Source organism: Myxine glutinosa, chromosome 3 (assembly GCF_964187855.1).
Source record: "Myxine glutinosa chromosome 3, kmMyxGlut1.1, whole genome shotgun sequence".
In the NCBI taxonomy this organism is placed as follows: Eukaryota; Metazoa; Chordata; class Myxini; order Myxiniformes; family Myxinidae; genus Myxine; species Myxine glutinosa.
This window is the reverse complement of record NC_136263.1, coordinates 127,771,922-127,785,575: the sequence shown is the minus strand read 5'-3', so window position 1 is coordinate 127,785,575 and position 13,654 is coordinate 127,771,922. Positions and strand designations below refer to the sequence as shown.

The following is a 13,654-nucleotide window of genomic DNA, read 5'->3' as shown; positions in this document are numbered from 1 at the left end:
TCAAAACACCTCACCACCACATACTTCAAAACTCCTCACCCCCATGTAATTTAAAATCCCTCACCCCCATGTAATTTAAAATACCGCACCCCCACGTAATTTAAAATACCGCACCCCCACGTAATTTAAAACACCTCACCCCACCTAATTTAAAACACCTCACCCCCACCAAATTTAAAACACCTCACCCCCAAGTAATTTAAAACACCTCACCCCCATGTAATTTAAAACACCTCACCCCCATGTAATTCAAAACACCTCACCCCCATGTAATTTAAAACACCTCACCCCCATGTAATTTAAAACACCTCACCCCCATCAAATTTAAAACACCTCACCCCCACGTAATCCAAAGCACCTCACCGCCATGTCATTCAAAACACCTTAACACCATGTAAATCAAAACACCTCACCACCCAGTAATTCAAAACACCTCACCAAGTAATTTAAGACACCTCACCACCAAGTAATTCAAAACACCTCACCACCAAGCAATTCAAAACACCTCATCACCAACTAATTCAAAACACCTCACCACCACATAATTTAAAACACCTCACCACCACGTAATTCAAAACACCTCACCACCAAGTAATTCAAAACACCTCACCACCACGTAATTCAAAACACCTCACCACCAAGTAATTCAAAACACCTCACGACCAAGTAATTCAAAACACCTCATCACCAACTAATTCAAAACACCTCACCACCACATAATTAAAAACACCTCACCACCACATAATTAAAAACACCTCAGCACCACATAATTAAAAACACCTCACCACCACATAATTAAAAACACCTCACCACCAAGTAATTATATATACCTCACCACCACGTGATTCAAAACCACCACCACGTTATTAAAGCTGGTGGATTTGTAATCTTTCTATATTTGAGGTTTAGTGTTTCATTCACCATTATGACTTCTCTTCACCCACATCCAGCAGGATGCTTTTACAGTTGCTTCTGAAAGTACATTAATCATTCTTCAATGGCAATGGCTGTACAGCCCTAGATGCTTGAGATTATACCCTGATGCACTAACCAACCCTCTTGCTCCAACTTCTACTGCAAACAGTCATGCTTTGAACCCATGGGCTTGCATTTCATTCATTGGTTCTTCATATTTGCCATTTTGCAATCATGACTTTTGCTCATTTGTGACTCAGAGTGCTGTGAAACTCAATTGAATTGGCTGTTTTGGATGCATCCGGTGAGAGGATGAGGTCTGGTCTCACCTCTGTTCTTGCTATACTCTCAGGAGACTTCCTCATGTCACCAATATTTGCTGCCATTTGCCATTCCCTTGTGCAGTCCAGTCCGCTTGGTAATGTTAGAGTCTTGTTATGCTTCTGATTGATCTTTGTTCTCTCTCTGAGGAACAATCACCTGTTTTATCAGTGACTTTTTTAATATAAGCTCTGCATCTGGCATTGTCCACAAAAGCTGCCAGTTCTGAAAGTTTCGACTTGTACCTCCAGGTATATCTGCTGTTTGCTACGGATACACTGCACATGGATAGCACATGCTCCATACTCTCAATTACAACAGAGACTGCATTTCGACCACTTCATCATATTTGTTCCAGATGAGAACTGGTCTTAGAACTGAGAACTGGAAGGGAAGTCTTAGTGCTATCGTGTATGATTGAGCTCATGGGAAGGGGGATGGGGGGGAGTGGGGGGAGGGAGGGGGGCTGCCAGCCATGCAGTGTACCATCTCATGCCACACAGTGATCTTTGCAGGATATCATCCCATGTACTTCACTGTCATGTTATGTTGGCCCTGCTTCCTGCACTCAGGTGGAGTGTTCTTCATTTGATTTATGTGATCACCATATCTCTTCCTTCCTTGGAGGTTGCGGTGGACGAAAATTTCACTTCATTATGCCCAAATCCCCTGCATTCATGCTGTGTCTCACCTATGACCTCCTTGAAATGGAAAGGTGATTCTGCTTTGTTGACAGCTCCATCGACTTTCCATTTTCTCCCTGTATTTTAGCTTGAATTAATGAAATTTCACCACAGGGTCCAGTGAGTTTTTCAGCAGCATGAGGAGTTTTGTTTTCCCAGCTTTGTAATCCTCTACCAGAGATTTGAAGGGAAGTCTTAGTTCTGAGTCAAGGTGGAACATCCAACCATTTCCAGGTGTAATGGTTGATCTACCTTTGCATGGATTACACTGTGCTCAAAGTGATTTCATACATCAGCAGCAGTTTTAAAATCATCATAAAATGAGGAATACAGACCCTGAATTTTCTCAGAAGCTTGGTTTTGTCAATGTTTGGAAGTTTATTTGCTTGTTCTTGCACAGTTTCTGACTGTCTTGTGTCTTTTATTGATGCGCTGTACCATCTGCACATGTACGAAGATGAAACCTGCCATTCGCAAGTTGCTCCAACACTGTTTGCATCACCTGGCCTGCCACAACTTGGTTTCTTTGTACAACCTGCTTTTCCTGATCGGCAGGCTTTAATCTCAACTGACTCCATGCAATGAAGTGTCCAACCAGAAAAAACATTTGGTGACTCTTCCTCACCAATGTTCAACAATGTAGTGTCAATCACGAAAGTATTTCAAGGTTGCATGTGTAATCATTCCAGTAGTTCCACACCTTTGGAGTACGTCTCTGCTGCCTTTAAGAGCACCTGCATTTCTAGAACAAACAGGATGTGAGAAATTGTATATCTCTCATTGCAATGCCCACCTGGAGCTGGATCCATTCAGTGTTGTTTGTGCCAATAGCAAATCGCAAGTAAAATTTCCCCAAATAGTTTGTCAACATTGATACAACTATTATTCGTACATGGTGCATCTCGAGTGCCTTACAAACAAATGAATGAGGTACTGCCCCACAGGTATTTGCCACACCCAACCAGACCACATAGAAATCCAACATACTGTATGCGCCTTTGCTTGCTGTACTGCTTCCCATAACATGGTTGCATATTTCAAGCCATCTGGTATCTTACTATAATTCACCAAATGTCCGTCAGTCTGTCTGTCCGTCAGTCTGTCTGTTCCCAGGTACTGCAAAAACGGCTGAACCGATCGCAACGAAATTTTGGGTGGTTAGTCCTGGGACCCCCTGGAGTAAAATAGGCTATATTGTTTTTGCAATTTCAGCTTTGGTCTCCAGCATTTTCAGGTTTGGACTCCCGCATAACGTTATTGTCCCGGGTACCGGTACCGGGTACCGCAAAAACGGCTGCACCGATCGCAACGATACACCCCCATGCCCGTGGGATTCCCACGGGTGACCACACTAGTTACTACAATACCTCCTTTCTGTGGTGGCTATCCCTCAAGGTCTGAGGATGATGTACATCCAGTAAAAGTGGAATGGGAGATGATGTCATAAAAAAGTTTATGGGCAGCAGTGATAGATGACCCCACCAATGGTGTGCTCGTAGATGACTGCTGAGGCCAATGAGGGAGTCGTAGCTGTACCCACAATCCATACAGTCAAATGATGCCGTCGTCATCGGGTGTAGTTGACCTTCCATCCATTGCCTGCGTTATTCCTCGCAATGCTGCGTTCTCTCATGTTCAAACACCTTAACTCCATGTAAGCACATTGTCCTCCATCTGGTATGATCAGTAGTGGTTTATTTCCAGGTGTTTAGACTTATTCACACTTCTTTGTTGTGGTCTTCAAACCACCTTTGAATCTCCTTTCTGCACCAATGTATTGACATACCCATTTACCATAAGGTACTTAGTCTGGATGCGAGCACTTAGTAGAATATCCTTCCTTCAATATTCAGCAAGGATATTGACCGAAACTGGATTATGGTTTTGGAGTCTTGTTCTTTTGGAATATAGACCCCATTTGCCTTTTGCCACTCTTCACCTACATGAAAATTGATTTTTCCAGGCACATGCCAGCAGAGTATACAGTTGTCTTATCACACCCAGACATTTATTGTGCACAATTTATGGTATATGAATGAGACTGGGTTCTGCTTTATATATAATAATTTGTCAGGAAAATAAAAAGATGATTATTTTTACCAAAATATATAACCACAAGTGGGGTCACCCATGGGAATTCCACGGGCATGGACGTGTGTGACATTTGGACATCTTCATTTAGTTGCTGCATATTCAGTTTTACAAAATGGTTACTGCCAATTTATCAAATGCACAAATGATGTAATCTACACAATGTATTTACTTCTGATAACATGTGAATGCATGTGCGTGCACATGGGAAATACAGTTTGAAATGTGTCATTACATCTCATGTAAAATGTGACTTCCCAAGAGCTCAAATCCTCTCCCTCCCCACCCCCATTACACACTCACACACTCACTCACACAACTCGTTTTTTCATTCACTTTGAAAATGGCAGTTACAAATAACCCTCATGCAACTCATTGAGACAGCGCTGACATGAAGAAGCAGGAATGACCACCCACATGCCCCACATTACGTAACCTTGAGCTAAAGACAGCTCGGTGGCACACGACGCATATGGAACATATTCTGACGTCGACAGCAACTCACACCAAGAACCTGACAAAAAAACGCGATGAAAAAATGGGAAATGGAGTTTCTTTATTAATCCTGGATGTGTACACGATTGATTTAACCTTGAAAACTCGTGCAAAAACCCAAAAATATATATTAAAGATTTCTCAATTTTATTTCCTCGAGAAAAAAAAAAATCTTCTTTGGGTGGCTCCGACCGAAACAGACATTGCGTGGTGAGTGGGTTGTTGTAATCAAAATGTTGTAACTTGTTGTAATTAATATATCTCAGCAATTATGTGCGTGAATTTTCTCAATTATTGCTGAAACCGAGACTAAAACCATCGATAAAAATGAAATCAGATCGTGAATTACAGTCGAGATAAAGGCTTATGTTATAGGCCTTTGAAAATGCATTTCGTTCTATAAACGGAAACTTTCATCAGATTTTACTTCCGTTTTTTTTCAACCAAGTCTAAAACCATGTTAGCGACTGTGAAAAATGAAATGATATATCGAATTAGAGTTGAAATAAAACTGAGAGTGAGCAAGACACCACGGGCCTAACCAAACAGGCCTCAAAGCTATGCGAGTTAATAAAATGGTGGATATTTGTTTATGAAGCCTCTCCCAGAATGGGTGGAGCTACTCTCTCAACGGAGTAAGCCACACCCCCGGACAAGACAGACAGACAGAATCACCTACGGCTAATATAATATCGATACTTACTTTGGACTTGCCATGGAACATAACCACAAGTTGTACTGGTATGCTGTGGTTTCTCACTCTCACGTCGGCAGATGTTCCACTGACATCCCTCACCAGAAGGAAGTCTCTGCAAATGGAAAAAGGAAAAAAGTTAAAAAGGACAAAGAAAAAATACACAGAAAATTATTGCGAATCACCAGCATTACATCATAATTGATTCAAGAATCAATCCTCCACCTCATCCCTAATCTCTCAACATTTTCCCATTGTTTGGGACATCATTCAGCATTAATGGCCTAATGTGTTTAAAATCTTCATGGAAACCAGCATTCACATTGAGCATGTTAGAACAGAGACGTAAGCATTGTACTCCTACAGACGATTTGTTTTTTGGAATGACAAGCTTGTGTTTCATGCGGAGTCTGACAATGTCACTTCTTTTTTTGTTCTGACAACCAATGCATGAAAATAACCATTACACAAATCAAATCTACCTGCACTGTAAGGACAAACAGTGAAAGTCAATGAATGGTATAAACATAAAAACATTTCAAATGAAAAAAAATTACATATTCAGGAAACTAAAATTGTGCATCCAGTTTTATTCTTGCAATCCATTAAGGCAATTATTTACCAGTTTCATAATTAACATGACATAAAAAAGATTACTCAGCAAGCAATGTTCAGTTGCCACAATGAATACTCACTCACTCATCAGTAGCATAAGTAAATTTAATATCAGATCAATGCGGGCCACAAAATAGGCCCCCCATCAGAGCACTTGGTTCATGATGTTGGAATCGCATGATCAAATCCCCATGTACAGGGTGTCCACAAATTACCATTCCAAATTCAAACTAATATAAACATTGAAATGGCGTACAATTATGCGGTTTGCTGCATGTAAAATAACATTTCTCAATGTTGTGATGACCTTTTTTCGTTTCCAGGTGTCTCGTGTGCCACATGATGTAACACTTATTGCAAATGGCTTCCCCGCAAGAAAAATGCTGTGTATTGCTTGGTTTATAGAGACCAAATCAGCTACACCATTTCAAAAAGTTTCAGGCCGAGCAATGGAAGGCAGCCATCATCGAGAGAAACGATTCAAGAGTGGCACAAAACATTCATGGAGACCGATAGCATCCTGTAGAGGAATGTGGCAGGCCAGCCAAGCACAAGTGGTGAGGATGTTGAAAACCTTTGTTAGTCATTTGAGCGTAGCTCCCATAAGTCCATTCAGACTGCTGACAGAGCTGCAGCAACCCCACTCAATGGTACATGAAATGCTGCACATGTGACTACGACTGCACATTAATGTGCAAGGTTCAGCTGGTGCAGGCAATGGAGCTGGATGACTGCACCAAGTGCATGGTGTTTACAGTGGATATTTTGGAATGCTTAGACAAAGCACAAATATTGAAGTGTGGTGTTGCCGAATGCATGACCGAGTCATTGGGTATTCCTATTTCCTGAAGTCACTATCAGGATGGCAATTACAGTCGTGGCCAAAAATATTGGCACCCTTGCACTTTTTTCAAATAACTCACAATTTCCTCCAAAAATGGAGTGTGGCAGTGGAGTTGCAGTGATGGTTGTCCTTCTGGAAGTTTCTCCCATCTCCACACAGGATCTCTGGAGCTCAGCCAGAGTGACCATCGGGTTCTTGGGTACCTCTCTTACCAAGGCCCTTCTCCCTCGATTGCTCAGTTTGGCCGGACGGCCAGCTCTAGGAAGAGTCCTGGTTGTTCCAAACTTCTTCCATTTAAGAGTTATGGAGGCCACTGTGCTCTTGGGAACCTTCAATGCAGCAGAGATTTTTTGTAGGCTTCCCCAGATCTGTGCCTCGACACAATCCTGTCTCTGAGCACTGCAGGCAGTTCCTTCGACCTCATGGCTTGGATTTTGCTCTGATATGCATTGTCAGCTGTGAGACCTTATATAGACAGGTGTGTGCCTTTCCAAATCATGTCCAATCAATTGAATTTACCACAGGTGGACTCCAATCAAGGTGTAGAAACATCTCAAAGATGATCAAGAGAAATGGGAGGCACCTGAGCTAAATTTCAAGTGTCATAGCAAAGGGTATGAATACTTATGTCAATGTGATATTTCAGTTTTTTCTTTTTAATAAATTTGCAAAACTTTCTAAAATCCTGTATTCTCTTTGTCATTATGGGGTATTGAGTGTAGATTGATGAGGGAAAAAATGAATTTAAACGATTTCAGCATAAGGCTGTAACATGACAAAATGTGAAATAAGTGAAGGGGTCTGAATACTTTCTGAATGCACTGTATATTGTTGCGGATCCCGGGTTTGTCGTCGTACTAAGGGGAGTTTATTACCCCGCTCCTCCTCAAACTCCGGGTCCACGCAGGCCGCCGTCCGCGAGTAAGCTCGTGGTCGACGGATTGCGAAGCTATTTCAACCGCCAACCTCCCAGCCAAGCACTGAAGCATTTGCTGGTCAAAGAATACCAAATACCTCCAAGACACGCAGCCGAAGAAACCGGGGGTTAAACCCTTGCTTCCCACACTTTATTGCGTGCTGAGCGGAGTTGCACGGTGTGGAAAGCGGCGTTACCTGACGTGATTTATGGACCCGATTCAAGCCAAATTCGGTCTCGGAATATGCTAGGCCAATAGAGAAAAGACGTAACCGAACAGATTTGAAAGTAACAACAAAATGTACAGCCTTTTATTTAGAAGGCACAGAGAAAAAGAGACGAAGATGCAACTTTATCAATTCCTTACCTAATTAAACCCAACAGGCGCTTTCACAAACACACACACACACACACACACACACACACACACACACACACACCAGTTAATTCCTGTCCCAGGAAACATGCAGGGATTGACTCGAGGGTGGCCGCTTGGTGTGCGCAGTGCGTAGTTCGATCCTCGATCCAGACGTGCAGCCTGGGTGAAGTAAGGTCCGAAAGACGAACCGCCGCCTCGAAATCAGCACGAACGACAGGTTGAAGTGCAGGTTGAACGAGTTTCAGCTCGGATCAATTGCTGCCCAAGAAAGATGAACCAGCACTTCAGACAGCCAGCTTCGAGCAGAATCGTGGGAGAGGTCAACGCCAAGAGAGAGAGAGAGAGTTCACTTGCAGGTCAGAGAAGGCGGCCGGATCAGAGCGAGATCAACACTTGCAGGTCGGTGAAGAGACAAAGGGCATCGGCGAAGTCAGAGGGTCATCGGTGAAGCGAGAGGGTCGTCGGTGAAGCAAGAGGTGCGTCGGCTAAGCAAGAGCTAAGAGGGGCGTCGGCGAAGCAAGAGGGCGAAAATGCGATGGGCGGGGTTTTTTTATCAGACCCGAAAAATTTCCAGAATGTTCCACAGCCTCCCATTGTCTGAAGTTGGTCACGTGTGGGCATTCAATCCTTCCTCCCCCTAGGAAGGTTTCATTCCTCCTTCCCTCTTTCATTAGGGGAGGTTTCACAACCCATTGGTCGCTTGCTGGTGACGTGTCCTTTGCCGTTTGTTGGTCACATGGCCTTTGCTTTTGGCCACGTCTTCCTGCACATTACAATGTCTTCCCTCAACCACACGGAGGTTTGAAATCCTGCCTAAATCATTGCATATTTGGTCTCGATTATTACACAATGGGAAGGGGCTAATCTTTACATTCAATAAGAAATAACTGACGACTGCAGGCTACATGTTGTCGTGCAATTAACTATAGGGGGTTTGCCTTGATGGCAAAACCGCAACAATATACTTATTCCAAGTTTGTTCAAAATCCCATCACTGGTTCACAAGTGAAGAAAACAATAACAAACTTGAGATCACAGTAATGAAAACCTATTACAGACTGATCTTTGATGCCAAAATCTAATCAGTTAATCTTTGCATCAATATACATTATACATATTTGTGGCAAGTTTGACTTAGATCCCTTCAGTCGCTCTTAAGTTATCGCGGTGACGAAAACCTATCACGGACGGATGCACAGACGGATGGACAACCGGAAAACATGATGCCTCCGACGACTTCATCGGCAGAGGCATAAAAAAGTTAATCAGTTGAATAGTTGGCATTAAATGAGGAAAATCAATGAAACAAGTAAAAGCTGAATGAATGTATCCAGCAAATCTAAATTGTAATTGATGAAATGAAGATATGGATGTCTGTGATTGTTCTATTTGAGAGTCCCAATAAATATGACAGTTCAAAAAATTGTTTGAAAGTATCAAAAAAAATTCTTGCCTTTTCACCCACATTGGCAGAGAGGCTGACCTCTATACCCAAATCTTCAGCGTCTACTGGCTGTTTGTGATGCTGATCCTCAGCAGGACTTTCAGAAAGGTACAGAGCTGGCCAGTTAGAAATGAACAAGGCAATTATTTGAGCCTGTCTTGGATAATCAGCAAGAGATGCAAGCGAGTCTGGTGTTTCAGAAGGTTGAGGCCTCATCAGTGTCGGTCCAAAAACAATGCCTAAGTTGCTGGCAGACATCTTGTTCTCTTTTTCCAGCTGTGACACTCTGAAAAGAAAAAACATTACTTTTGATTAAAGCACAAATACATATTTTCTGCATTTGACAATAATGCTTACAAAAGGCTTCCAGAATGATAATGGAAATGTAAAAAAATAAAAAGGAAAGGAACTTATGCACACACGCACCAACACACACGCATGTGCTGACACACACGTGCGTGTGACGACATGTGCCGACACACACACACACACACACACACACACACACACACACACACACACACACACACACACACACACACACACTCTTAATCCACGATATACAAAAATCATTTTAAATAAACTTTTCCATATAATAGATTAAGTTGCCCTCCACTTACTTGTACAGATGAGCAAGGAGGAAACAGAGTGTGGTTTGGTGGGGACCAGGCAGGTTTCCCAAAAGACCTTGAAGTTTTGTTACCAGGTGCTCTTTTTCAACTCCTTTTGTCATATTTTCATCAGGTGAAGAACATGCTACTTCTTGGAGCTCACCAGAGTGTGGCCGCCATTCATTTGCAAATTGAATGAAGTCATTGTATAATGAAAAGCATACGACCGGTTCGGGCAGCTGTGTGAAACACGGCCAAAATACACTTCAATCCGAGCGTGCATGCCACAAGGGTTTGACATTAAGAGAAGCAGAGATTATCTGTCCAATTTAATCTCTGAGGTTATACATCTTGAACCACAACATATAACTATAGTATTATGCTCTGCTTTCTTCAAATTACAAGTTCAACACAACATTCCATTCTCCCAACTCACAAGGTCCACCAGTAGCGGAACACAGAATGCAGGATTATTCTATGTTATAAAGAATATGTACATCACATGGAAGACTGTACATTGCAACTCTTAATCATGCAGCTAATAATACAAAAGGCTAGGGGAGTGAAAATCCTGTAAATATTTCAATTGCTTGGTTGAACATTCCTCCTTCACGGCTGAACCGTAGCACATAGAGGCCCTACAATTTGGGTGTGGGCACTTCAGAATCTGGGAATGGTTTTAGTCTGAAAAGAAAGAAACTGATCTGAAACAAGGAAATGAGGCCATTTGACCAATCATCGCATTGGTGCACTCTCGGGTTAATCTTTTTGCTACCGCTTTGAACATCAATCTTCTTGATGGTTTATTAAAGTTTAAATAACGTGATCTTGATTGGGTCATCCAGCTTGGGAGGCGTACCCAACACTGCATGGGAAAAAAAACAACCAGCACATTTTGTGCATTAAAAACGTTGAAATCTTTAAAATAATATCAAGTGTTTGTATGTTATTTGTGCGTTTGTCTGTTACTCTTTCACGTCTGAACGGTAGCACGTAGAGGCCCCAAATTTTAGATGTTTTTACTTCAGAATCTGGACAAGGATTTAAACTGCTGAACGTTGGCCTTGAAGGCCATTTTGAGGCCACCAAAGGCTGCTATAAAGAGTATATAGGGATGTGGGGTCAGGTAGTGCTTCTACCAGCCTGCAGGCAAAATGTAACCACCATGAGGTCAATAACTCCATATCTTTTCAGTCCCTGACTTCTTGTAAATACAAGCTTATAAATAACTCGAAGTAGCTGGGTACTTTTTCCCAGGCAGTGCTGGGTACCCCAGCTAGTGTTTAAATAATTATGAAGAAAATGTTTGGATGAATTATATTTACAACTTACTGGTTTAAGAAAATCAATTACAAGCCAGACCACAATCTGCACTTACTTGTCTAAGATAAAGTTTGAGAACATTTCCAACATCATGTGGAGTAGCTTCTGTGAGCAGGCTGCTGTCTTGTTTGTTTTCCAGCACTTGGCAAAGATGTTCCACACGAGATTTCACACCATTCACCCGGTAGATTCCCTAACAAAGGCATCAAATAATATTACAAATGCTGCATTATAATAAGCTGGTTTTTTATTTGTTGCAGTTTTCAATTGGATGGCATCAGACTTTTGTTTATAGGGTAAACAAATGATGTAGCTGTGAATTAGGCATTTTGGATTTGTAGTGTAAAATAATTCACAAAAGAAAAATAATCACACCAAATTAAATCAAACATTGATGCTTAAAGTATTAATTTGTTTTTCATAGCTTTAAAGAGAAAATAAATTTAAAGCAATAAGACATCATGCAAAGCACGATACTTGCAAAATCCACTGCTGCCCACCAAAAAAATTGCCATGGAAATATCAAATTGTCCATTTCATTAAGATTAAAATTGACGATCTTAATCAAAGCCTGGCTTAGCGGTCAGGGTGTTGGCTTGGGATCCTAGGATCCTGAGTTTGAATCCCGGTCGATCGCTAAATTAACACCAAGGGGGTTGACTCAACCTGTCATCCTTCCGAGGTCTGCAAATTGAGTACCAGCTTGCTGGGATGAATTATCCCGGTGTGTACCCCGGTTTAGAATAGGAACACCGTATCCCTGCGCATCGTAAGAGGCGACTAAGGGTTGGCGTCAGGAAAGGCATCCGGCCATAAAAACATTGCTTCAAACAGGGAACCATGATTGCCATGGGACCCGCAAGGCTAACCCCCGCTAAAAATGGCCTGAAAAACGATCATTCATTCATTCAATCAAAGCTCGGGTCAATTAGAATCAAAATTGATGCTTTTAGAAGTTTCACCTTGAGGTGACCTTTTGACATTAAAATAGTTGCTTTCCCCATTCAGTGATGCAGTATGTAATTGCTGTTTAATATTCAAGTCAATCTGATGAAAATTGATGAATTTGGAAGTTTGACCTTTGACCTTAAAATAGTTAGTTTCCCAATTCAGTGAGGCACTATGCAATTGCTATTCAATTTTCAAGTCAATCGGATGAAAAATGACAATTTTCGAAATTTGACCTCAACATGATCTTTGACCTTTGACCTCAAAATCAATAGGCTTCTTCCTTATGACCAACGCTACCATCTGGTGAAGTTTCGTGAAGATCGGTTTAAAATTGTGACCTGTAGGCGATTGACAGACAGAAACAAACAGACAGAACAGACATTGACCAATATACTGTACTCGAAAAATCTTCGATTTTGCAAGTAATAACATTCCCTTGAAACATTGTGCTTTATTTAATCACAGGAATTAACCCAATAGTTCAAAATCATGTCTGCAGGGAGTAGGTGGCAGGTGGGAAGACCCGTAAATCAAGTAAACTCAAAGTGGGAAGAATTCAAGTGAAGGGGCCAAAAAGTAAGGTAGGGGAATGAGAGAGGGGAGAGAAAATGTCAGAGGAAGTTAGGAGGAGATATAAGTTAAGCAGAGGAGAGGAAAGGGATAAGCACAGAATATAAAGGGGACAAGGAATGAGGTGACAATTATGTAATTTTAGGATGTGTAATGTGTACGTGACCTCCGAAAGCATTTACGTCATCATTTCTTCAGTGACGTGTGAAAGGTTTACCTTCAGTGCCATAGCTCGTTGTTCTACTTCAGCCACACAAGCACGGATCACAAAGGGAACACCGCCTGGTGTTCCACGAGAAGCACGCCTTAGCGGCTGTCCAAAAAGGCGTGCGTGACTGCGCAGGCAGCGGCTCACACATGGAGCAGATAGAACTTTGAGGCACTTCTTGTGGCAAGCCATGGAGCACTGAGAATAGTTTAATTAAAAAAATAAGGCGATTAGAAAGGTGGACATTTATTATGGGGTTCCCCAAGGGCTCTGAAAGAACTCCGGTGGAGAACGGCTCATAAATAACAATGAAGTAAGTATATGGGGAATAAAAAAACGCAGAAAAATAAATAATGGCAGGACGGTGAGGGCTCGAGTTAAAAAAGAAATACTTAGGATCTTAAGCAAAAAAGGGATTGTTCGGAAGATTGTTTTACTCGAAAAAAGAAATTTACAAACAAAAGTTTCTCCATAATAGTCAACTTAGGTAAACACTACGGTCAACAAAATAACAACTCGATGTCTAAATTGTTACTCCCGCCAGGGAGTAATGCATTCGCTCATGTCCGTCCATGTGTGTGTGTGTGTGTGTGT

At 41.8% G+C, this 13,654-nt stretch overlaps 1 protein-coding gene across 3 annotated transcripts in view; it reads right to left on the bottom strand.

Moving 5' to 3' along the window:
- LOC137423214 (rho GTPase-activating protein 45) overlaps positions 1 to 13,654 on the bottom strand; it is a 250,787-nt gene that overhangs the window by 22,372 nt on the left and 214,761 nt on the right. For 2 of the 3 annotated variants that reach the window (XM_068110116.2, XM_078774542.1), the window contains 5 exons: positions 13,070 to 13,258; positions 11,387 to 11,524; positions 10,018 to 10,247; positions 9,407 to 9,683; positions 5,209 to 5,314 (listed from right to left, as the gene is read on the bottom strand). In XM_068110116.2, the coding sequence (XP_067966217.2) occupies positions 5,209 to 5,314; positions 9,407 to 9,683; positions 10,018 to 10,247; positions 11,387 to 11,524; positions 13,070 to 13,258 (940 nt within the window). The remainder of the gene's footprint in view (positions 1 to 5,208; positions 5,315 to 9,406; positions 9,684 to 10,017; positions 10,248 to 11,386; positions 11,525 to 13,069; positions 13,259 to 13,654) is intronic. The other variant, XM_068110117.2, reaches the window with a different exon arrangement.